The 26430-nt window shown below is 35.5% G+C and overlaps 1 protein-coding gene across 5 annotated transcripts in view; it reads right to left on the reverse strand.

Annotated features, from left to right (window-relative positions):
- Nucleotides 1-890: 890 nt before the first annotated feature.
- Nucleotides 891-26430, reverse strand: part of LOC115223113 (protein FAM193A) — a 78882-nt gene continuing 53342 nt past the window's right edge. For 3 of the 5 annotated variants that reach the window (XM_036500583.1, XM_029793528.2, XM_036500585.1), the window contains 14 exons: nt 21846-22056; nt 21004-21128; nt 16795-16939; nt 14819-14928; nt 13748-13987; nt 12642-12900; nt 10611-11597; nt 10130-10519; nt 9014-9085; nt 7440-7628; nt 5120-6235; nt 4257-4323; nt 4082-4166; nt 891-1831 (listed from right to left, as the gene is read on the reverse strand). In XM_036500583.1, coding sequence (XP_036356476.1) covers nt 1732-1831; nt 4082-4166; nt 4257-4323; nt 5120-6235; nt 7440-7628; nt 9014-9085; nt 10130-10519; nt 10611-11597; nt 12642-12900; nt 13748-13987; nt 14819-14928; nt 16795-16939; nt 21004-21128; nt 21846-22056 — 4096 coding nt within the window. In that variant the 3' untranslated portion in view covers nt 891-1731. The remainder of the gene's footprint in view (nt 1832-4081; nt 4167-4256; nt 4324-5119; nt 6236-7439; nt 7629-9013; nt 9086-10129; nt 10520-10610; nt 11598-12641; nt 12901-13747; nt 13988-14818; nt 14929-16794; nt 16940-21003; nt 21129-21845; nt 22057-26430) is intronic. The other 2 variants (XM_036500584.1, XM_029793536.2) reach the window with 2 other exon arrangements.

A 26430-nucleotide genomic window follows, 5' to 3' on the forward strand; every position in this document is an offset into this window, starting at 1 on the left:
CTAGTTTCCTCATTGACCACCAGATAAGGGATCGGAGGACCCTGTCAAAGGCTTTCTCCCTGCCAACAAAAGCCAGGTACAGGGGCTTATCTTTGGCTAGGTGTTTCTCCTGCAGCTGTCTTACCAGAAATATAGCATCAGTGGTGCTTTTCCGTGGCACAAAACCAAACTGCATCTCATCTAAACTGACCCTCTCCGTGATCTTCATTACCTGATCCAACAGCTTGATATCTCTGTAATTATTTGTATCTAAAGCGTCACCTTTACCTTTGTAGCAGTTGACTATTATGCTGCTACACCAGTCATTGGGTATGACTCCTTCATGTATCACCTAGTTAACTATATAGGTGACCAGACTATAGCCGACACTGCCAGATATTTTGAGCATCTCTGCAGTAATTCCTGATGGGCAATTTCCATTATTTATACATACATACATACATACACACACACACACACAATTTCCATACATATATATGTATATATAGTCAAGGCTTCATCTTCATCCACCTTGATAGCCTCTCCAATACACCTATCATGTCTCGAGAGTTCATTCCTCTTTGCTCATTCTTTCCTCTTCTCACTGTACTATGCTACCCGGGTGGCTAAGGATAACACGGGATCTCTTGTTTAATGTAGTCTTCCAGTGTAACTAGAGGTGCTATGGTACCTAGCTGACTCTCCTCTCTCCATCCGTCCCTCTCACAAATCTTGAAGCATATACATAAAGGACTTCAAAACTGCATGTACTCCATACACCTTGACTGTTTGGTATCAACATTCAACATTCACTCTCTCATATATGACATGCTAGCATAGAACAAGGACATTAGCTGATGACCTCTAAAAATATTAAATAATGGTAATAAGTGAATAAAGAAAAAAAACAATAAAAGTTGTACAATAATTTTATTGAAGGGAAGCAGCAAGCAAATCTAGAAATTGAAGCTGCCACTATAGAATAGTTTCTTTCTCAGTATAGTTTCTCTTTTTATCTTTTTTTTCTTCATTTTTTAAAAAATCAAAACATCCACTCTAAACACTTCCAAATCAGTTTGAAAGCCATTTTTACTATGAAAGGTTTAGAGCTTGACACAAGTGATAGAATTTTCTTTGGATCCTAGAGAAAGCTTCCATTTTAAATCTTAAAACTAGTTGTACTTATCTTACATGTAACTATGTTCCAGGGAAAATGTTTAAATCAGTCTGATTATAAAATGACCAATTATTATTGTTATATAGATTTTTTTTTCTCAATTTCAAGAGTTTTTATCATGTGTAATGTCATTATGCAACATCTTGAAATGCAGTTATGGTTGGTGTTGGTGCCATTCTTGATAAGCTGGTAATTAGAAATAGTGTTAGGATTGATAGCACCAAGACTTGGTGTTGCAACAAGCTGCTCAGCAACTTGCCATGGCCGTTGAAAAGATATTGCAAGCTATTAAAAAGCTTGTCTCTAAACATCAACACAAAGTCTATAGTATCAGCCCTTCTACACATTTACAGTTCTTTGAGTGTGTTGTAAGAAAATTTAAAGTGTGATGAGACAAAAGTGAATTAGCAAACATTGCTTCGCCCAATAACAAGAGATGTTTTACAAAGTGGCCAAGCTACCCAACATAGTAATCAATTTGAACCAATCCATTTTCTTTATGAATTAATTAGTATTGTTCAGCCAATCACAGCACAAAACAATGGATATTCAGCCAATCACAGCTAAGTTGATATTCATGTACAGGTGACTGTTTTTCTTTTATTAAAGATATCTTTAATATTCATATTCACTTGGAGTTTCCCCTTCTTCTGCGAAGTTGAATCCAAACAGAACCTGAAAAATAAAACAAAACTCTCAATTACTGTTATTAAAAGTTTTCTCCCTTCTCTAACATAGTCAAATACTAAGCTAAGCATACTACATAAGGTATTACACATCTATTGCTACAAAATAGTTTACTCTTTTACTTATTTCAGTCATTTGACTGTGGCCATGCTGGGGCACCGCCTTTAGTCGAGCAAATCAACCCCGGGACTTATTCTTTGTAAGCCCAGTACTTATTCTATCGGTCTCTTTTGCCAAACTGCTAAGTGACGGGGATGTAAACACACCAGCATCGGTTGTCAAGCAATGCTAGGGGGACAAACACAGACACACAAACACACACACATACATATATACGACAGGCTTCTTTCAGTTTCCGTCTACCAAATCCACTCACAAGGCATTGGTCAGCTCGGGGCTATAGCAGAAAACACTTGCCCAAGATGCCACGCAGTGGAACTGAACCCGGAGCCATGTGGTTAGTTAGCAAGCTACTTACCACACAGCCACTCCTGCGACTATGTTTATTGAACTTCATATTGCCAACTCCTGCATCAGTGCAGTCAACTGTTGGTTGTTACACACTGACATATAAAATTCTCTTTCCAAGTTCAGAACCTAATTTACATTCATTACGGCTTCAAGACCCTTTTAGTAGAATAGACCAAATGTACTTATGTGGACAACAACACAAAAGTAATTTTTCTACTTTACTAAAAGCTGATGCATGGGCCTGGACCTGCTAGAAATAGCAGCCAAATATCCCTCCAACCACAATTCACTACCTTTTCTATAATTCCTGAAAAAATATTGGATGTGGTCATGGGTTGAATGTCCGATGACAAGTCTATTCAATCTGATCCACCATATCATAAATCTAAGAACAAACACTTCATTACTATGTGTTAGCTGAATGTAAAACATAATTTAATATATTTAAAAGTACAATAAAATGTATAATTTATAAAATTAGGCTGAAAATAGTTGAAGTGTAATCTTTCTGTTAGCAAGTGAGTATACTCATCTTCTAATGTGTGGATGTGAAAGTAAATAAGAAACATTTCAAATATTGAAGATCACTAACATTTGATAAGAATGTAGTTAAAAGAATTTATCTGATATCTCATGCCAAATAATCTCATATTAGTGAAAAATGTCTTTACAAAATTTAAACTGAACACTTCTAATCTATAATATAAATTGGACATGGGTGATCATTGTATTCTTTCTTGTCTTGAGGTTCACAGCCAAATGGCTGGGTGGATTCATGTGAAAAATGGCACACATGTGGAGACGGGTGCATAGATTGGAATGTGGTTTGTACTTTTTTCCTAGCCCCCATAGTTACTGAGAAAATCGATTCAGGGGACCCGAAATGAGAAGGTTGAGAAACACTGTTATGGATTATGCCTAACCGAAAACAATCACAGCCACATCATCCAAACAGACCGAGTGAAACTGGGCTTAGCTGCTAGTCATTTATAAATATAACCACATGACTAGATTATGGGGATGCTTTTTGAAAATTAATTTGCACAATACTGAAATACTTTTTATGGTTTAGTTAACAAAGAAAAGCAGCACACCATATCCTTTGCAAAGTTTCTTATAATAGAAAGGGAAGAAGAAATTGTGATGTAAGTTGTCATGCTGTACTGAGTAACAGTTTTTGTGAAGAAACTTTTTCACCACATAACCATCATCCGTGCCGGTGGCAAGTAAGAAGCACCAACCGATCGTTGCCAGCTTACCCTGGCAACTGTGCCGGTGGCCAGCCTACTCCGGCAACTGTGCCGGTGACACCTAAAAAGCACCACCCATGTGTGGCCAATGCTAGCGCCACCTTGACTGGCTTCTGTGTTGGTGGTACGTAAAAACCACCAACCGATCGTGGCCGTCGCCAGCCTACCCTGGCATGTAAAAAGCACCATCCATACGTGGTCGATACCAGCACCACCTTGGTTGGCTTCTGTGCCGGTGGCACATAAAAAGCACCAACCAATCGTGGCCGTTGCCAGCCTTCCCTGGCACGTAAAAAGCACCCACAACACTCACGGAGTGGTTGGCGTTAGGAAGGGCACCCAGCTGTAGAAACACTGCCAAATCAGACTGGAGCCTGGTGCAGCCTCCTGGCTTCCCAGACCCCAGTTGAACCGTCCAACCCGTGAAACTAACCACACACACTCATTACTCAATACATTGCCTTTTCAAAATGTACTTTCTTGCATTCTCTTCTAAGAATTAATTATTTAATTTTACCTTTTAAATTCTTCTAATTCTCTTTCCACTTCATCCATTTCACCATTTTCAAGATCTGATTCAGATTTAGGTAAAAAAACGTCTTCTGAAGTAGAATAAAAAAAAATGTAATAAGAATTCTGATATATTAAGAAACATTATCACAAAATTTTAACAGTATATAAGTGAAACTCACCCACAAAACTACTGTCACTATTTTTATTCTTTTTCTTATTTCTTTTGTTTTTTCCATTCAATTTATTCTAGAAAAAAGATAGAGAGAGAGAGAGAGAAATGTTTACTGAGTGGTTGATAGTTTTATATGAATAATAAGAAATTGAATTATTTTAAATCTGAACTGAAAAATATCTAAAATACATAGACTAAATACATCAACACTATCATTAGAAAACAACAGAACTTTGAATCCAAAACCTAAAAATGAGATTTTTCAAATAATTCATATTCTTTCCATCTAATTGCTATAAAATTACACAGTAATCCTTTCATCTACTTGCTTTTCTAAACATTACTGTGACACACAATTTTCAGTAGTTTGACTAAATATATGGTCACTTTAAGATATTTAAACCTACACAATAGTTTGACTAAACAGTCACTTTTTTTTCTTTATAAGAGAGCAGTATAGTTGAAAGAATTGGCCCTAATATATTCATAGCAGAGAGAACATCAATGTTCTAAACTGAATATAATTTAAAACCCCTAGCGTATCTTGACAGATGGCAGTAAATCCACCAATTTAAGACATTAGCAGAAGGTCACAAATTTTATACAAGAGAATTTACATATAGTCAAATGAATGTGATACAATTAATTCTTATTGACAATGGAAACATAAAAAGCAGAGCTGGCTGCATTTGAAATCAGTTAATGGCACAAAGCTAAATACTATTGTAACTATTACACTTCAAAATATAAAATGAAAATAGATTTTGAGATAATGAAAAAAAAAAAAAAAAATTCAAACCACATAAATATCTGCTTTCAACAAGAATGAAAAATAACAATTTAATAAGAGCAAGAAAAAAAAAAATTTACCTGATCAGTAATTTTGGGAGTGGGTACATTTTCAACCAATTTTTTATTTACATTTTTGGTTTTGGAGAGTTTATCTTCAGACGTTTTTTGTTCAACACATATTTTGTTTGGTTGATCTCTATTGGACTTCTGTTCTGTGAGCAGTCCTGATGAGCACAAAGAAGACGATGATGACAAGGAGGAATTGGGCAACACTGTTGTTGGCAACTGGTTACCATTGTGAACTTTCAATGTAGACTTAGTAACATTGCCAGCATGAGATTTACTCTGACTACTTACTGCTGGCTTTTCAACACTCCTTCGGCTTTTTTTAGTAGCACAGTCTGAAACTGGTTTGACATTTGACATTTCTTGTGTAATATTGTTTGTTGTAACTGTTTTACAATGTGATTTCTCTGAACTGGAATTTGAATTACTTAATGTTTGTGTTGGAATAACAGAAGGAGAGCTGATGTCTTCCTGAGGGCAGGATTTAGAGCCTGTCTTAGAAGTAGAGGTGATTTTCCCAGAAATTTTACCTTTCTTAGGTAGACACTTATTTGGTACCAAGTTCAGATCAGCAGATAATTTTAAATCTTCTTTAGGTTGTAATATGTATTGTTGCTGTTGGTGGTGCTGCTGCTGCTGTTGTTGTTGTTGTTGTTGCTGCTGCTGCTGTTGCTGCTGCTGGTGGTGGTGGTGGTGGTGGTGGTGTAATTGCTGCAGCTGTTGCTGTTGTTGCTTGGACAGCTGTTTTTGGTGATTTTCAGAAATGTTCTTTCTCACATGGCAATTTTCAGTTTTTAACTTGGTTGATGATACATTACCTTGACATTTCCCATCTAAGCATGATCTTTTCTCTTCCAGCCTCTCGTTATCTTCATCTTCTGCCTCATCCATATGCCCGTTTGGTAACTCAACTTCTTCTTCATCATCATCGTCATCATCATCATCTTCATCATCAGAATACTCTCCTTGTAAATATAAAACCTTGTGTTTAACACGCTTCTTTTTTAATTTCACTAACAAGTTAGAGTTGTTACACAACTGTGCAATCTGACACTGCCCGTTTGGGTAATCATTCATTAGGTAAGTTTTATCACATTGCTGCACTTCTAGCTTGGCTCTTTCTTTTGCCTACAAATAGAAAATTTCATAATCATTATCTGTTTTACAACTGCTTTTTTATGCAGGCTTGGACTAAACAGGCTGTCACAGTCCAAATCAGTTCTCATTTCATTCACACATTCCATTTTTGGCAGTTTTACTTTGGCTGGATGTGCTTCCTTTTGCAAACCACTTTAAAAAGTGTACAAGTGCAGATTTGCTTAGCACCAGCACTAGAGATTGTCTATTTTTTGGCAAGACCAAAATGTCTCCTCTTCTGCAGTTTCTCTGTTCATTCATCCAGCAGAAGGCTGTCCCCAAGCAAGACTAAAGAGACAGTCTTCTTCCAAACCGTATATTTCATTGCTACCAATATTATTATAAGGTCTTAAAAAAAAGGTCATTATTGATTTTTACATTTTTTTCTCTATACTGGCATCAGTTGGCTGAACTTTATATATTGAAGTAGGTTTCTATGGTCAGATACCTTTCCTGTTACCAATCTTTCCTTCCTGTTTCAACTGGTTTCTTTTCCCCCCTACTGATTTTCACACATAATGAAACTGCTGAGCAATAAGACATTTTGTTTATAAGACATACAGAGAGTCACCATTTTCCATGAAAAGATCAGTGGAAAAACACACACACAAACATCTGACAGGTTTCTATAATTTCCCTCTACCCAATTTCACTCACAAGCCACTGAAAGATACTTGCCCATGGTACTGAAATCTAATTGTTGCAAAATGAACTTCTTAACCACTGTCATGCCTTCGACTTGAAGGAAGATATTTTATTACTATTATCACATTACAAAAGCTTTTGGAATGCAATGTGATACATTCATTGAGTAACATCTAATTTATCCAACACTAGGCCTATTTCCTTTCTGCCACAATATGAAACATATGGAAGTAGGATGTGTTGATAATTTCAATCAAACATGAATAAAAACTATTTTTTGTTAAATCAATTGCTTTTAAATTGCTTGGAACTTTTTATCAGGCAACCTAACGAAGCCAAGCAGTGTTCCCTTAATCATAAATAATTGCACAGTGGCAGTCATAAGGTTTGAATTTGTAACATTTAATAATCAATTCCCTTATTCTCACACCCATTCAGCAATCTGCAATAATTTTTTTTAAATATTATCTAGTAAAAATACAAAACAAATTTAATAAATCTGGGAAAATGTATAATAACGGAAGACAATAATGAGCAATTAAATTCTTACCTTTCGTTGCTTCTGTTTCTTTCGCTTAGCTGCTTTTGTAGTTGAAGATTTCTCTGTATTTGATGTTGATTTAGCCCAGTTTGAGTCATCATAACCATTAATGTAACGTACTAGATCATCTAAACCTCTTTGGTCGAGAAGATAGGGAACCTGGTCATCATCAGACTTCTTCTGTACCTTGGCTTCTTTCTAAAAATGAGAATAAATTAAAACTAATGAACAATTTGGATTTAACATATATTTTAAAAATACATTAAAAATGTTTGATAATTCTATTTTAACCACAGCCTGTATGGTTGTGCGTTTACGAACTTCAGTTATAGACCAGAGCTCACTCAATGGTGAGCTGACTGAAGTAAACTGATGGTTGTTAGTTTAGACATTTACAATTCTGTTTGAATTCGTCACACCAATAATAGACAGTTAAGCGAGAACAGATTAAATTCCCATCCTCTATACTTTGTTCACACTTGTATCCATTCTTATGAGGATAGATAATAGGTACTCAATGATTATGAGCTTATCCAGGAAACAAAGTCTAGATAAGACCATCATCAAATAGGGCAAATCATATGCCAACTGGTAAAGATATACATTCGTTTGAATTTTTCCAAATAAGATTTTTGTGTGCCTTCTAATGAAAAATATCTGGGTCAAGCATGGTAACAATCACCCAGCTAGTGAGCAATCAACAGCCAGGACATGATTACGTTTGTATGGACAGTAAGGTTTGTTTTGTTTACAAACAGTATCAAGAAGTTTGGACATGCTTTTTGCAGTGAACAGCAAGCAAACACCACCATCTGTGTAAATGGTGAGACTTTTGTTTACAATCAATGAACACACATGTGAAGACAAGGGAAAAATACAAACTCTCACACACACACACACACAACAAGCTTCTTCAGTTTTCATCAAGCAATTTAACTTAGATGTCTTGCAAACAACTTGCACATGCAAGTGCTACCAGTCAAAAGCTCCGTATACTGGAAGCCAGCAAGTGTATGGGTGTCATCAGGAGAGAATGCGCGCCGTTTCGAGGCCTAACTCTTGACGGCATCAATGCGCACCAGCACCGCTTGCTAGATCAGCTGGTTATCAAGTTAAGCTCAATATCCTTCTAGCCAACCTGCAGCTATAGTAGAGGATCTCAGCCAACAGCATTCAAATAATGGGACCAAACCACTAAACATGTTCCCAAATGTCAAGGGATACCTTTAGGTAGCCTGTGTGAATATACAGCCAAGCCTGCATAACACTACACATAAATTGTCCAAATTCAATCTAAAGTTGCAGGAAAGAAATTGCTGATAAATTTGGCTACCTGGAAGGCATCCCTTGACATTTGTAGTATTTTCCTATTTTGAGAATTTATTTTCCTTTCTCACATTTCATCTAGTAGTAACAGCAGATGCTAACCTCATTTGTTGTATTTTAGAAATAGGATTTCGTCTTGACGCTATTCTGATTAATAATGTCTTTATTCTAGTGTGATCCAGGTTGGATATTGATAAAAAATTCAACTAAACAAAACATATACAAGATGCTGTCAGAAAAGCTTTTTCAGTTCTTACCCGTCTTCTAAGTTTCAACTGTAGTTTTTCTCGCATTTCATAGAATTTATGACTAGTGGGTGCTTTTGGTGGCTGTAAATAGAACATGTTGGCAAAAGTTCAGTTTCAACATAGACAATCAGTGAAATATAATAGAGATTAATATAAAGTAGAAAATAATTATGTATTATTGAAGAAATGAGTCTGAAATTCATTTTGTGTTCATATAAAACTTACTTTTCAATTTAACCCTTTAGTGTTTAAACTGGCCATATCCGGCCCAAATATTCTACATGTTTTATATTCAAACTGGCCATATCCAGCCCAAATATTCTACATGTTTTATATTCAAACTGGCCATATCTAGCCTCTCACACCTAACCTACAGTGACATTCTAAAAATAAACAATCATATCATTGAAACCCTCAAAGCTATAACATAATGCATGATTAATTCAAAACAATTTGAGTGAAAAAGTATTACATTTAATAGAGAAATTTGAACACCAAAGGGTTATGTACTGTTACTGAGTGCAAGAACTAAAGGAACATTACTCTACTTGCTTCTATATTTCTGATATTGATGTTCATCATTACTAATAACTTATTTTTAAATGTTCTGCGCTGTCATAGATTATCTGTATCTATATTGAAGAAAATGTCTTACAATAGGATGTTCTTACTAATTCATTCAATTCTAATACAGCTAAAGTAACAATGGTAGTGCAACAGGTATGGCCTTAGAACTTCACTGAATGCTTGTGGTGGCTTTTCAAACAAACTCATGAGTTAGCTATTTGTTGAACACCTTAAAAAAATCATTCACAAAACTATTTGTTTACTTCATTATCTTCAGTTTTGTATCTGTATTACCATGCTGGTATAGAATGAATTGGCCTATAATACAGATCTCTATACATCAGTTCTATATATATCTTCAAGATCCAATGCTTTACTGTCTATCTAAGCAATTTCTTCTTAATATGTCTACTACAGTAATCTTCCTAATATAACTATTACAGAAAGTTTCCACTACTGTCTTCTAATATCTACAATGAGTATCACAATGCATTTATTTTTTTCATTAGTACTTACAAAATGAAAATAGACAAAGTTACAACATTAAAGCTGACTTACAGTTCCATGTCCAAAGAATTCACAATAACAGCAGTCACAATATTTTCCTTCCTTTTGATTCGATGTGGAGGTTGAGGAACTTTGCTCTGAACAGCTATCATCGACACTGTCATCATTATCTTCTTGGTGGACAACACAATCTGGATCTGTACACATTGTTGATGTACCCACACTGACGTTATTCAATGTGGTTGGCATGGGAACAGCATTTACACACAAGCCAGAATCAACTGTACCAGGATTCTGGTAAGCATGCCCATTGCTGTTACGTAAATTATTGTTGTTGTTATTATTATGCGTACATGAATACTGACCAAGCATTGCATTAGTATAATTGCGAGACTGATGAGATGAATCTTCTTTGACTATATTGGCGTTTCTTGGACTTATCTGAAGTAGAAGATTTAGACATTTAATAATTTGGGACAAAAAGTTTGTGGAAAGAGCAAGTGAACGTGAGAATGAAATTAAAATATCTCACCTCAGCACCTCCTGGGTTAGCCCCATACTTCTTGCAGTGTTGGTTGTGAACCTTTTCATTATGAGATGAACTGTTTCCACCAAGGGTAGCTGGACGATTACACGAATGGCTTTTGATGGAACCATTCTGATTGTTGCACTTGTGTACCTTGCTACACACTAACGTAGTTGCAGATTGTGATGTAGATGAAGGAGTGGCAGAAGAGAAGGGGAGGGATGGCTGCTGTGAGGATTCTTGTGGTTGGAGAAGCTCAGTTTGCTGCACCGTAACTTGCACTTCAATTGAAGATGATTCAAGGCTAGATGAGAGATGATTAGATGGCAATGTTTCGATCACAGCTCCTTGGGAAGGCAACCCTGATTCTGATGATGATGATGACGGTGATGACGATGACGAACTTCTGACAAGCGATGACGTACATGGCAGTAACTCACCATTTATGCTCTCATCATACTTATGAGTATCAAGTAATAACCTAGGGTACAATTGAGTGTTCTCCCAATCCCCTTGGTAAGTGTGTTCGTGATCGGTTAACGCAGTAGCATTAGAACGCACCAATTGTACAGGTAACTTCGACTGAGGTGAGATAATAAATTTAGGCTGTTGCCGAAGTTGTACGACTTCAACATCCCACTGAGGTTGCAATATAGCACGTGCATGAGACGACGGTCTTCCATTAACAATGCTTGTGTTACCGTTTGCATTATTATTATTAATATTGCTATTGTTAGTGTTATTGTTGCTGCTGCTGCTGCTACTACTACTGCAACCAGTATTGCTACCACCATTCACAGCAGCAGCGGCAGCAGCAGCAGCGGCACTTCCATGAAGGCCATGCAAGCCAGAAGGTCCGTGAATATGTGGATAAAGATGAAGATGTGCTGGTCTTGGGAGAATAGGAACATGCTGAGGTAGTGAAGTTGAAACAGTGTTCCCTCGCTGGCGTAAACAAAAGTGACACTGACACTGGTTGTCATCAGATTTAATCTGAAGAAGAGAAAATAAACACTTCTGTCAGACATTTACAAAGATATTCATGTTTTAAATGCAGTTTCAGGAATAAAAAAAAAGTGAAGAAAAACACAAATAGAAAACAGATACCTTAAGAGAAAAATCAGACCTTGTGATAAACATTAAAAAGACTGCATAGTTCCAATTTACTTGAACCATAGAGAAGTGTCAAGTGAACTTTGAAGACAAGAAATTAGATATTGCTTGTCCTTGATGTATAAATGTTGCTAAGCAACTGCTATAAGAAGTTACTAAGCCATAGTAAAATTGGAACCAGAACTGTATCTCACCAAACAATTTATCGATTCTAGAGAATAAATTACTTAGGAACCGCTTCACTGGCACCTGTGTCGGTGGCACGTGTAAAAAGATTCGAACGAGGTCATTGCCAGTACCGCCTGACTGGCCCCCGTGCAGGTGGCACGTAAAAACACCCACTACACTCTCAGAGTGGTTGGTGTTAGGAAGGGCATTTAGCTGTAGAAACTCTGCCAGATCAAGACTGGAGCCTGGTGCAGCCATCTGGTTGCCAGCCCTCAGTCAAAACCGTCCAACCCATGCTAGCATGGAAAGCGGACGTTAAACGATGATGATGACATCGTCACACAAAACAACAGTTAAATTAGTGTTAACATATTTAATGCAGTAATTATTGAAAGGATAATTAGAAATTATTATAACAAGTGAATGATGAAATCTGAAGTGCCTTAAAGTAAACTGCCATTTAAGTAAATGTTCAGCATGTGTAATGTAATGACTGATAAAAAACAAAAAATGAAATGCCTTTCATCAAATCCTGTATTAGGAATGATTGAGCCTAAGCAACAATAATTGCTTCAACAATCCTCCATCCACACTGAGATATAAAACAGTATAAAAAGTTTTAATCAAAAATTCTAGAGAAGACAAAGAATAACTCCACTGATCAATATGAAATAAATTTAAGGATAGGAAATATTTTCACATGCAATATAGACTGGTGATCATATATGAAAAGCTCATCAAGCTGTTTATACTCACAAGTTTTTCTGAGTTTGTAGTAATATAACGATGATAGTCACAGTTTTCAGCAGTTCCATCCAAAGCAGAACCATTTTGTTTTTTATCATCTTCCCATGAAAATATGGAAATATCTAATATTCCATTTGTCATCTGTGCAATTGTATTAGCATTATCTAAACCCAAATTAGTTCCTTTGTGGTGTTCTCCGTCTTCATCATCTATTACTTCATCTTCATCAATATCAGACTGACTATCATTATTTTCAGCATCACCATTTCTGAAAAAAAATATCAAAAACAATAGTTATTTAAACTACTTCTAAAATGTAGAAAATTAACTTGTATTTGAAATCTAGCGAAATATCCTATTAAAATGAGCTTTAAAAATGGTGTTTAATTGTCTAATTTAGAAAAAAGAAATGCAACCAGTGCATATTAAAAACAAACCAGCTAGTCTGATAAATAATCTTTACTAAGAAACACCTTTTATTAACTACTAGCAGCATAGCCCGGCATTGCCCGGGTATGTAAGAGCCCCTGGAACAGACATGATGCTCGCTGTGAATTTTTAAAAAATTCCTGCCAATTTGTGAAGGATATTGTCGAAAATATGTCATCTTGAATTTGAACGCGATTTCCCAAAATGGCATGATTTTATCGATTTTTTCTGATGGTAAGGTATTGCATGGAAAACTAACATCAGAATTAAGTTTCTTAGGGTAACATTAAGCTTCACCATGAGTTTGGTGAAAATCGATTGCAAGTTGCGAAAACTACAACTGAAAATGTGTTGCAAATAAAAAGCTTAGATTCTCGACCCCATGTCGAATTTATCGATTTTTTTCAGAACTGGGGGAACTTTTCAAAATTTTCGCTGCGTTAGTTTTGAATTATGACATTGGGCTATGTGTGTGTCAAGTTTCATCAGAATCGGTTGAAAGCCGTGGTCAGGGTGAGGGTACAACCTGACAGACACACAGACAGACAAACTGCCTTTTATATAGAGAGAGAAGAGATAATAGAAGTGAAATAACTAAAAAGCCTTAAATATTCTGGCTATTGAATCTACATCTTCAAAAATAACTTCAAAAATCATAATCATCAAAGGATAAGCTTATAACTTACTGAAGAGGCTGAGAACATTCATCTATGCTAAGTGGTAACTGATCTAAATCAATCACAGGACTTGAGGAACAACTACTAGATGTTGTACTGGATATAGAGGCAGCACTAACATCTGCCACACAATAGTTAGAATCATGCAGAAAACCAAGATGCTGATGAGGGACTGCAGATTCACATTTATCACTTGGTAGCTGACAGCAGATATTTACATGATCTGAAGAATTTTCGTGACATAAGCAGCTAAAAAACAAAAATGGAACAGAAAAACAGACAGGATAAGATAACTGTTTCCAAATATTTACATAACGAATCAGAACAGTAAGTTAGCTCCAACACACATTTCTAACTCATTAACCTTCTTGAACACTCGGGGAATAAATTCTAAATGGCTAAACATTCAAAATATTATTACAATTAATACAAAACTTTCCTACAAAATTTGTTTGTACAAAATGATGGAGAGGACAAAAAAAAAAAAAATCAGTAAACTTGGTGATGTGAATGAAAGTTCTAAAATAGAAGTAATTTCAACAAATCATGCATTGTAGACCCCACCATCTAACATGCTGGCATGGGTTGAAAGGTTCAATAGGTACAGACAAGTCAAAGGACTGTGTTCAACTTCAATGTCTACTTGGACATGGTCTCTACAGCCAGATGCCCTTCTTAGTGTCAACCATTATACAATGTACTGGCTGCTTTTTTCATAGCAACAAAATCAGTGAGGTCACCAAGTAACTCAGACAAAACCTTGACAAAATGCGAGTGCAATATTGAGGAAGGTGGTTTTGCACTAGGCACTGAGAGTTTGATAGGACAGAAACAGGTATCTTCATTTATAGAAGATGCATGACTACCATAGAAGGAAAGGGAGTAAGGATGGTGGAGATGAGGTGTCAGAATGTACTTTCAAGGGATACATATGCAATAAATAACAAAATTAAAATTTCTGATGAGCAAAGATTAGAGACTAGTATGTAGCTAATTCTACAATACAGAAGAGACTGGAAATGGTCCATTCCATAAAGAAAATATTAACCTGAGTAAAGCAAATATTAAGTACATACAAACCTCCCAGAACTATCAGCATTTTCAGACACACTCTTTTCAAGTAATTTCCTTTGTTTCTTGAAAAATTCCCAATCTTCAGCAAGTATTTTATGCCTCATTTTCAGTGACTGCTAGAAAAAAAATTGCATAGTAATTGAAACGGAAAAAGGATTTTCAAGTATATGTTATATCAATTAGACACAAAATGTGAGGAAAATGATACGAAAATTGCTTTTTCAAGAATTATTGTTTTGAAAATTTTTTAAAATAACACTGCTAGTTAAAAATGTGTTCTAAGAATACTGTTATAAAATAAGTTTAAAAATAGGTAAAATATTATTCACCTCATTAGAAATATTTTGTGTGTTCATTACAAAAAACCAGAATAGCATTAGAGAGATTCCAAAATATGAGCTCTGTCTCCAGAAAAGTCAGTTCATTTTTGTTTTAGGAATAATATATTTCCACTATTAAAACTTAATCTAGATTAGTGAAATACAGTCCTCTGATCACACATTGAAGAGATAGATTGTGCTCGAGTAAATCAATCCCCTAAATTTTCGTCGTTTTTACAAGCTTTGTATTAAATGGATAGGATATTTGAGTATACACTTATGTATTGATCAGCAAATATTCTCTTTGTTTTGAAAAATACTTTTGGAAAAGAGATAGCTTTCCTAATGCTGACTACTGTATAAAGGGTGGCATAATTCTTTTCAAAATGTATTGTTAGGAGTAACTAAAATAAATATTTGTTGACAGCAAAATTTTACAAACAGAAATTATATTTAGTATAAACATCAAATAGTTAATCAATTTAATTGAATGCTATTGTCAATGTATACAAACATAACTTTGACATAGCAAAATGTTAACTTCAATGACCAGCATAACCAGCCCATTGGACAATAAACTGCGCTTGCAAAAACCTGCTGAGGCAAGTGAAATCATTGTCATGTTTGATGACAGTACTGCCTGACTGGCACCTGTGCTGGTGGCACATAAAGTAACACCATTCGGCTGACTGGTCTCATGCCAGTGGTACGTAAAAAGCACCATTTGAACGTGGTCATTGTCAGTACCGCCTGACTGGCCCTTGTACTGGTGGCACATAAAAAGCACCCACTACACTCTCAGAGTGGTTGATGTTAGGAAGGGCATCCAGCTGTAAAAACTCTGCCAGATCAGATTGGAGCCTGGTGCAGCCATCTGACTTGCCAGCTCTCAGTCAAACCGTCCAACCCACGCCAGCATGGAAAGTGGACGTTAAACAATGATGATGAAACCTAAGCTTTACAAAAAAAGAACATGCAGTAGCAGATAATTATGCTGGACATCTGATCATATATTTTTTTTAACTGTTTATTTAAATTTCTAAACTAACCATTTAAATTACAAAGAAACATTACATCTGCTTAATGTTAAATCAAAGGAAATAAATATTTCAGTTGAACACTAATAATTTTTACTATTCACAGATAACTAACTTTTTTTTTTTTTTTTGTATACTGTCAACTTAACGTGACAGTCCCGTAAATAGAATCACACCACTGCTATTTAGCCCTAGGAAGCATCGACGCTTCCTGTCGGCTTTGACACATTTCCTGTGTCCTTATGTTTATGAAGGGGAGACAAATACCCCAACAGCTAGGCCTGCTGTTGGAGGCTGGGGGGGGGTGCTTGTCTCCCTTCATAAAGATAAGGACACAGGAAATGTGTCAAAGCCGACAGGAAGCGTCGATGCTACCTTGGGCTAAATAGCGGTGGTGTGATTCTCTTTACGGGATTGTCACGTTAAGTTGACAGTATACTACCGCTCTATCGTTCCACCACCGCTCATATCTCTCTGAGATATTTAGAAATTTAATATTTCTAATTTTTTTTTTTTATATACAAAGAATTACTATTTGTAAATACCAAGTCAAGTAAATAGCAAAGAAAGTAAAGTTCAGTTTAATAAACCTGTGCAATTGCAGCAAGCTAAGAAGAACACTTACCTGTTCATCATTGTATGATGCAATAAGCTTTTGCCGACACTTCCACATGAGTGATACTTTCTCCATATCCTCTCCAAATTTACTGCTACGGTCAGATAGACTAGGATAGGATTCAACACCATTTGCATCAGTTGTTGCAGTTGAACTATAAAAGAAAGTGTATTGAGCTTAAATTTCAAAATATACCAAACAAATAATTCACTTATATCCCCATACTTTTATTTATAAAGACTGCGTAAAGTTACCAGCCTAAAGAACTTACATTTTAATTATTTGAGGAAAAAAAGTAGCAAAAGCGATTTTTTAAAAACTTTCTGAACAGGAGTCTAATTTACTATAAGGAAAGACAAATGACACTAAATCAAAGAAACGTAGAGCAATAAACAAAGTTTCCAATCATCGTGGAAAACCATGATTTAGATTAGCGTTTAATTATAAGTTCCGTATTAATTACTTCATTTCATGAATTAACCCTTTCGTTACTATATTTCTGACCAAAATACACCCCTCATGAGTTTCAATTAAATTCTAAAATAATCATGAATCTAGGCTTGTTTCATTAAATAACTGTAACTTTTTTACTTATCAACATATTAATGTGATATTTGGAACATAATTAAAGAAAGGGTTCTTAATCAATTCTATTGCATAACTTTTGTCTCAAAGTGACTTTAATTACAGGTAAATCCAGGTAAATTGAGCAAAAGGTAAAATTATTAAAATTTTGGTTAAACATCACCATAGAAAATGAATCATTAGCTAATATTCAAATGGGTATGCAACAAAATTTTGATAAAGAAGAATTGTGCACATCACTATATCATCAGTTGAATTTAATGCACAACAGGTGTACCATAAAGGTGGAATAAAGTGAAATACTGGAATCCACCGTAAGTTTGACCGAACTAAAGAAATCGGTCAAAAAATAATATACGGCCCTGGTTATGGTATGGAAGTGATAAATTCCAGACCACATCGTTCCCTAGGCCATGCTGACTAACATTATTTTCCCTGTATAAAAACTAAATCCACGCAGTACCCAGTATTTGCTTCACAAATTTTCCGAAATTTGAACCTCCATTTTGTGTTTGTTTACATTCTGTGTAAGTTTGTTTCCGCATTGATCGCTTCAAACAATAACTTCCAAACCACATCATACCCTAAGCCATGCTGACTAACATTAGTTTCCCTGTATAAAAACTAAATCCACAACAGTACCCAGTATTTGTTTCACAAATTTTCCAATTTGGAATCAATGCTTGATAACATGAAACTCCTATCCATTTTCAAAGTTGAAGAAAAATCGATGCCGAAAAAAATGTGGAGAAAAATCTCCCAAAATTCAGGGAATTAAAATTACACGTCGATTTTACATGCATAATCACGTGTTTACGAAGCATAATCACGTGTTTTCACGAATGTACTAAAGAGATTTGCTCTGATATTCTCATTTAAATATGAATAGGTAAATTCGGGTGGCTTTGGGCGGTTTGGTAACGAAAGGGTTAAGTCATAATTCAGCTTATGCTTTCAATCATTCATTTGTTTTATGCCTGTTTATCCAAGCTGTCGCAGATTGGACAAAGATTTGAGACAGAATTTCAGAGCCAGCTGTCCTTTCTCATCAAAGCTCACTTGTTGTTCAAGTAAGAAATTTTTCTTTATTCCACTGGTTCTTGAAAAACCAAAGTGATATGACACATTATCCACCGAGTATGTAAACATGGCATAATTTTTTGCTCAAGTGGTGACTTATGAAGAAGCAGTGACAACGAAGCAGATACACATTCAAGTGCACATATAACACGCAATACATTACTATATAGTTTCTATTTAACAATTCTACTCACAGGGCATTAGTCAGACTAAGGCTGTAGCTGAAGACACGTACCCAAGGGATCTCAGTGAGGCAGAACATATAACCATATGATAACAAAGCAATTTCTATATCTACATAGTCATGCCTGGCACATAAAAGCACCCATTACACTCTCAGAGTGGTTGGCATTAGGAAGGGCATCCAGCCATAGAAAACTATGCCAAATCAGACTAGAGTTTGGTGCAGCCTTCCAGGTAACCAGCCCTGGTCAAACCATCCTACCCATGCCAGTATGGCCAATGGAGGTTAAATGAAATTGATTATATATATATATATATATATATATTATATATATATATATATATATATATATATGAATAAATGAAAAGAATGGAGTCGAACGAAAATTTTAACCAAATTCCTTTACTTTCGACATATGTTTTGAAGACTGCATACTCTTAATTCTGAAGGAATGAAGGTTGCATTATGCCGTCTTCTCATCAGGAAATACAAGGAACCTCTGTCAGCCTCAAGACGGACAAAAGCTTCTTAATAACTGCCTACATGATGGAAATCATATCGAAAGTAAAGGAATTTGGTTAAAATTTTCGTTCGACTCCATTCTTTTCATTTATTCATATAAAGAAACACACAAATTTCCACACACAAACACGAAGTTCTGACCTTGGCATGTAACTTCAACCGTGTTTTACTGACGTGAATTTGCTACTCAGGTATCGATTAACCGAATTATCCATACTAGGATAATTCATTCACCTACTTAATATTCTTATATATATATATATATATATATATATATATATATATATACACACACACAAATGCATGCATGTGTGTGTATTTAATTATCCTAAGGAACAGGCAAGGTTGAATGGCTTAGAAGTTCACTTCCAATTATGTAATTTTGAGTTCAGTCCTATAGCACTTACTATTGCCCGAAGCCAAGCAATGCATTGTGAGTGAATTTGGAAGATGGAAATTGCTAATACCTATCCTCTGTGTGTGTGTGTGTGTATGTGTGTGTTCGTGCACACGTGCAGACAAATGTGCATAAATGTTGATATCTCGTTTGACACAGTGGTGATGATATAAACATTACTTATTGTAATTACAACCAGTCACTGCGTTTTGAAGACCTTCGTAATATGAAATACCCTTACCTGGAAAACAGGAAAATCATTCATGTTCAATGCTGTCAAGAGTCAGACAGTTTGACAGGTCCAAGGACTGCATGTTCCAATGTCTGCTTTGGCATGGTTTCTATGGCTAGATACCTTTCCAAATGCCAACCACTTTACAAAGTATACTGGATACTTTTTTTTCCCTAACATTAGCACAAGTGAGGTTGCCATGCAGTTTGTAAAACTATATCCCCTTTGACTGAGGGGGTTGCAGTAACTCCCAACCAAAACCAAGAACACTACCATAGAAATTAAATGCTGAACTAAACAAACAAACAACTATATACACATGCCACTATTGTTTGTAAGTCCATTTTTCACATGTTGGCATGTATTGGACAAGACTTCTTGAAGCAGTATTCTAAGGTTGGATGCCCTTCCTGCCATCAGCTCCTACTAATTTTCCAAGTAAGCTGTTTTTATTCCACTGGTCTTACACATCAAAACCACAAAACTACTGGATGTATTAAGGGAGCTGTAACAAACATGCTATAGCTAAGTGAAGTCAATTTAAAGACACACAGAACAAATAGTTGTACAGAAACATGACAGGCATCCATATCATTTACATCTACCAAATTTCATTTACAAGGCATTGGTCAGCCTGTGAGCTAATGTAGAAGACATGTTGAAGATGCTACACAGTGAAAGAGAACCCAAAACAATGTGGTTGTGAAGCAAACTTTGTAATTGCACATCCATGACTTGAGGAACAACTACTATGTGTTTCAGGTTCTGTCTCACTGCATGGCACCTGGGGCAGTTGTCTTCTACTAAATAACCTCGGGTCAAGCAAATGTCCTGAGAGTGGGACTAGTAGGCAGAAACTATAATGGAAGCTTGCAGTGTGTGTGTGTGTGTGTATGCACGCACACATTTGAGCATGGGTTTGCAAACATAAATGTTTACATTCCATATTTTTGTAGGACACCATCTGAGCAAAATGTCAACCCCACATCTCCAGCAAAAAAAGATATATTCTGTAGTTGTGTATTTTCAAAGACCAGCAGAATGTAAAAAAACAGAATGGGTTGGCATCAGGAAAAACATATACAGTAGTAAAATACTGCCTTAAGTTTCTGTCCAATCCATACCAGCATGGAAAAATAGAGAAATGAAAAATGATTAACACGTGCCATACAGAATCCAAGATAAAATAGGTAATAGATGCTTCGTTAAAATACTTACTTCAGTTGCTTCAGTACTGCTGGCCAATTGTCTTGAATAGATGGATTTGTATACACAATAGAGTGAAACAAATGACGATTGTAAAAATCCCACGTAACATCAAATTTCTTCCAATGATCTTTCTCCTGAAAAAATCATGTTATAACATGCATTCAAGTTTTAAATGATTTTATATAAAAAATACATATATAATGTATTTTTGTAACACTCAAAGACTTATCATACCCCCTTTTGAACAATGAAGGAAACTGAAAATACTGGCTTGCTACATAAGTCAGTATTTTCAGAGAGAAATATTTCAACCCACAAAGATATCTAAAATTAAAAGTTAAAATTTTAAACAAAATTTCAACTGAATTTATTATAAAAGGGATTTTCTTTAAGACTTATCTTTTTCTATGCTTTAGATAACCTTTGAACAAACTTTAAGAAATTTTTAGTAAAACTATTTTTTAATTGAATGAATTTTTGAAAAAAAAAAAAATTAATCATTTTATTTGATAGGGACTGTGCTAAACTAAATATTAATTGAAATTCCCTTTAGATTAACAGAACATTCCATTTGTAATTGGTACAACCACTTAAATGATATGTACAAGCATTGATAACTTATAAGGACAGAGATAGCCAAGTTCCAAAAAAACAACAATTTTAGGGTCTATAAACATTGTAAGGACATTTTCACACAATAGTTATTAGCTTTAAACGTTTTTATGCATATTTTCCAAAAGATACTTAATACTTTGTGAGGTAGTAAAGGAAACTCTAAAAATATTTCTCAAACCATGAATAACACATTTTCTATAAACTAAAAAAACCAAAAAAAAAAAAAAAAAACCTACCAGTTCAGTTAATATGTCCGATACTTTAGATGCAGCTTGACATAATTGTCTATATTCATCAAAAAGGAGAAAAACAAAATCCCTTGCTTCATTAGGACACCTGTATTCAATATCTAATTGTTCTAACAGCTTCTCTCTTTTTTCTATCACAAATTCTTTAGCCTGCGATTCTAACCGCATAAATAGTTGGTGTGTATCTCTTGTATATAACCTGGAAATGAAGAATATAAAATATTTATAAACTCTGAACATTAATCATCATGAAATCAGTATTATTTTTTTATATTGAAATAATATTGATAAATGACCCCATATTTTTTTTCATTCCAAAACAAAAAGGTCTTCTCTGCAAGCATCTCTAACATTTTGCACATAGTATTCAATGGCTCAAAATATGAATACAAGTCAAACTGATGAGAATTAAGTCATTTTGTCCAGTTCGTGATATCAGATTGGATCTTGAATCAATCTGATAAGAGATACAGTCAAATCAGATCTTATATCAATATCTGATCCTCACCTATAAGGTATCCACCACTGGTATCACAACTGGTTGACAATCTGTGTTTTCACCAAGTGTATTAAACTTTTATTCATTTTGCAGATTCATTGGTTAGAGGCAACTCATCCTTGGTGAACTCTAACATGAGTACATGACATCACAAACACCACTTTTAAGCAGCAATAGTACCAGCAATGACCCAATGAGGGAGCCTCTGTTTAGTTGCTAGAACTACTAAAAGTCAAATCTCCCTCAAACCACACCTTGTTGTCATTAAAAAAATGGGATAATGTAATTTATAATACAACATATCATTATCATCGTCATTTAACATCCTCTTTCTATGCTGGCATGGGTTGGACGGTTTGACCAAGAACTGGCAAGCTGGGAGGCTGCACCAGGCTCCAATCTGATTTGGTAAGGTTTCTACAACTGGATGCCCTTTCTAATGCCAACCACTGCAAGAGTGTAGTGGGTGCTTTTTATGTGCCACCAGCATCGGAACCAGTCAGGTGGCACTGGCATCAGCCACGCTTGAATGGTGCTTTTTATGTGCCACTGCAAAAGAAAAAAGTGGGATGGTCACAGATGAATTGTCTTATCATACATTGGCTTAATCAGGCCTGAGCAAAGATGAAACAGCAATAATACATAGCAATAAGCAATTAAGTGCAGTGTTGTTAATGATACTGACTACATGACCACAAATTCAAATACTATTATTGGGTTGTGTCTCTGAGCAAGACACTTTACTTTCTTTTATTTACTTGACTGTGAACCACAAACAAGTTTAATTTTGACTTCTCAACTGAATGGTTGGCTAGCACCAGCAATATGAAAAACATTCAGTTTTAAAAACTATTGTTCCAACAGATATCACATATCATACATGTAGGCATGGAAAGTGAATACCAATTAGTAGAAGAATAAAGCACGTTCTTCGAAACTGTTCACACAACAAACAAAAATACCAAAACTTTACAGTATGAGATTATTTTTATGTATACTCTGTATACTAGAGGAGCAACAAATAAGTATAAAGTACTCAATTCCTGGCTTCTGGGTTTGCCAAGATCCCAGCATCCAGATGACAAAATTAAAAGAATCATATTACTAAGCCAAAGGCTTTATATTAGTACAAAACTTCCCCTAACAGTATTAATGATAGTTGATAATATAAACTAGAGCAATGGTTAGATATCAAGTTACATAATCATTTATGCTATAGATGAAGAGTTGAAACATGCGCAATTTTTGCCAGACCATTAATAATAAAGGGCTAATTGTAGCTTCTACAAAGAGTGTGCTGTCTTGGCTAACATCTTGAAGGTTTTGCCTGCCTCTTCTCAGGAAACTGAAATATATAATTAACTGGTAAGACCAGTCTTCTGGCTGGATTTTTCCAAGTACTTCTCCAACCCTCTCACAAAATTAATCACACAAAATCATGTGCAAAAAACAGTTCCACAAGATTGGAAAGATGCTGTCATACAGTTTTTTTCTCAAAAAAAGTGACCATATCATATATATGCAGTAATTACACATGTATCGTCTGATTAACACTACTACTAATGCTTTTGCAGTGATTCTTCTCAACCATTTCAATATAACACTTGCTCATTGGACCAAATCAAATTAATGCAGATTCTGCCTAGACAAAGGCTATATAAGCCAGCTGTTTATGCTCTCACAACTTAAGCAAAGACATGCTTACAGTCAGCTGACAGTTACCACTTTTATTTATTTATTTATTTATTTATTTTGCTGGTTTTAAATTCTAAAGATAAACTTAAAATTAATTCCACCCTAGCTGCTGAACCTGATAAGGGTTCACTTTGAATACATTCAGACCAAAGTCGAGGATTACATAAAAGGAAGGACTGATTTGTTTGAAGCAACATACATCAGGCATGCATCCTATCTTCCACTTTGTCTAACTATACAATCAACTATTTACAACAACATATTGTTCAAATATAGTAGTGTTAAAATCAGAGCCCAGACCAAAATCATAGATATCAATTATGCTGAAGGTGTAGCACTACTTGCTGCACTCTAAAATGAACTACAATTTCTCTTAAAAGAGATGGACACATGTACAATCAGTCATTAAATTATAACTGCATAACATCATAAAACTTCTTTACAAAAATTTGAAAAAACAGAAACCCTGAGAAATATTAGAATCAATAAGATTTGTTCTGTAGAAACAACAAAATATGTTGATACAGATACATTTTATTGTGATTTTCTATTACCAATACCCTTTACCCCATAGGGATACCATTCATATAATGGTAAATTCTACAATTTACTTTCAGATACTTTCTAGGCCAACCTTAATTCATTCTCAATAATGATCATTGACCTTCTCCATTAATACACACTCTAGTCAAGTTAAATTAGGTGTCAACAGATAGAAGTTCAGAAAATATTCCCAGCTGTTCATTAACTATCATTTGTCCCACATTTTTAAAAGTATGGTAACAAAAAACTAGTGCAGACACAAATAGAAATGAACACTGGGGAGGAATTAAATCCAATGATTAATAATGTTAAAAAAAAATTAATTGAAAAATTCAACTTCTATTTACATGTGGACTGCATTTATAGTTTTGAAGAGCATAGTTGTCTGCCCCTACTTTATATATATATATATATATATATATATATATACACAGAGTGATTTTGTTTTAGAAGACGGCCAACTGATCCCAGTGAAGTGAAGTTTTTCAACTCCTGTTACATACGAGGCCCTATCGTATGTGCTTTCGGCTAAGCTGGTCTCCCTATTGTTTACTGGCTTTCAGAAAACGGAAAACTGATTTTTGCATATGAAGCTGTCTCTTAGATTCCAACTCACTCTTCCCATTCAGTCTACAACCTTAATGTAAGTCCAATGAAAAGTAAGTCTGCTGAATCTTGAAATGCTCAAAATAGATGCATGCCAGGATAATTAAGCTTAGAGAGTCTTGGAAAACACAACATTAATATCTCTGCATATGCTCCTCAAATGGGACTGGAAGATGAACAAAAGGACCAAGTGTCACAATCCCCTTTGGTAGATTACCTCAATGATGGATGACAGTAACCTTATCTTTATGACTGGTGACTTCATAAAACTTGAGGAGTAATCTGGTCGATTCTATAGTATACATAGAAGCTATGACTCTGGTCCTAGAAATAAGGAGGGAACAAGGCTCTTGGAGTTCTGTGATACAAATGAAATGCTGGTCTACAACACTAACTTCAAGAAACCAAACAGTGCCCTGATCACCAATCAATTTGGTGAACACACAAGCCAGATGGACTGTATTCTCACCAGAGAACGGAATAGACAGATGCTTGTGAATGCAAAATCCTTCTCAGGCACAAAATGTACAGCCCAACATAGTTTCACAGGAAGTGACTTCTGACTTAGAGCTAAAAGGACTCAAAAGCACAAACCTGTTGTTTTAACAGGTAGTTTTCCATGTTTGCTTGCATCAGACAAAATAAGCAAATTTTATACAACCAGATGCCCTTCCTGTGACAACATTCACCCGGGGTGGGTTGAGCTGGCTTCATTCATCCTCAATGCTGCATCTCTCACAAACGCCGACTAGACCTGGCTAGCAACCGCTTGATCTCCGACCACTCCTTATTCCAGTGGCGAACGCCGTAGATATGGGGACCTAGGTTGGGTTCCAGATAAGCCTTGACTGTCATCAGCCAGGTTTTTTTGTTGTCCACCACATCACTTACGCCAACTCTGAAGGGAAGCTGGGGCAATTGCTTCATAGATGAATTCTCCTGGCTGACGACGGAGAGCATGGCCCAGCCAATGCAATATTACCCCAAGACTGATCATGTTTCCACAGAAAATTGAAATCAAATGACACCATTTGTATGATGATAACACTCATTTACAACTATTGTGCAAGGAGACACAAGCACATACACACACATAGCAGGCTTCTTTCAGTTTCCATCTCCCAAGGTTTTGGTCCATCCAGGGTTATAGAAGACACTTGCCCTACATAGTACTCAGTTGGACTGAAACCATGTGGTTAGAAAGCAAATTTCTTAACTATTGAAAACTGA

Source organism: Octopus sinensis, linkage group LG2, assembly GCF_006345805.1.
Source record: "Octopus sinensis linkage group LG2, ASM634580v1, whole genome shotgun sequence".
Classification (NCBI taxonomy): domain Eukaryota; kingdom Metazoa; phylum Mollusca; class Cephalopoda; order Octopoda; family Octopodidae; genus Octopus; species Octopus sinensis.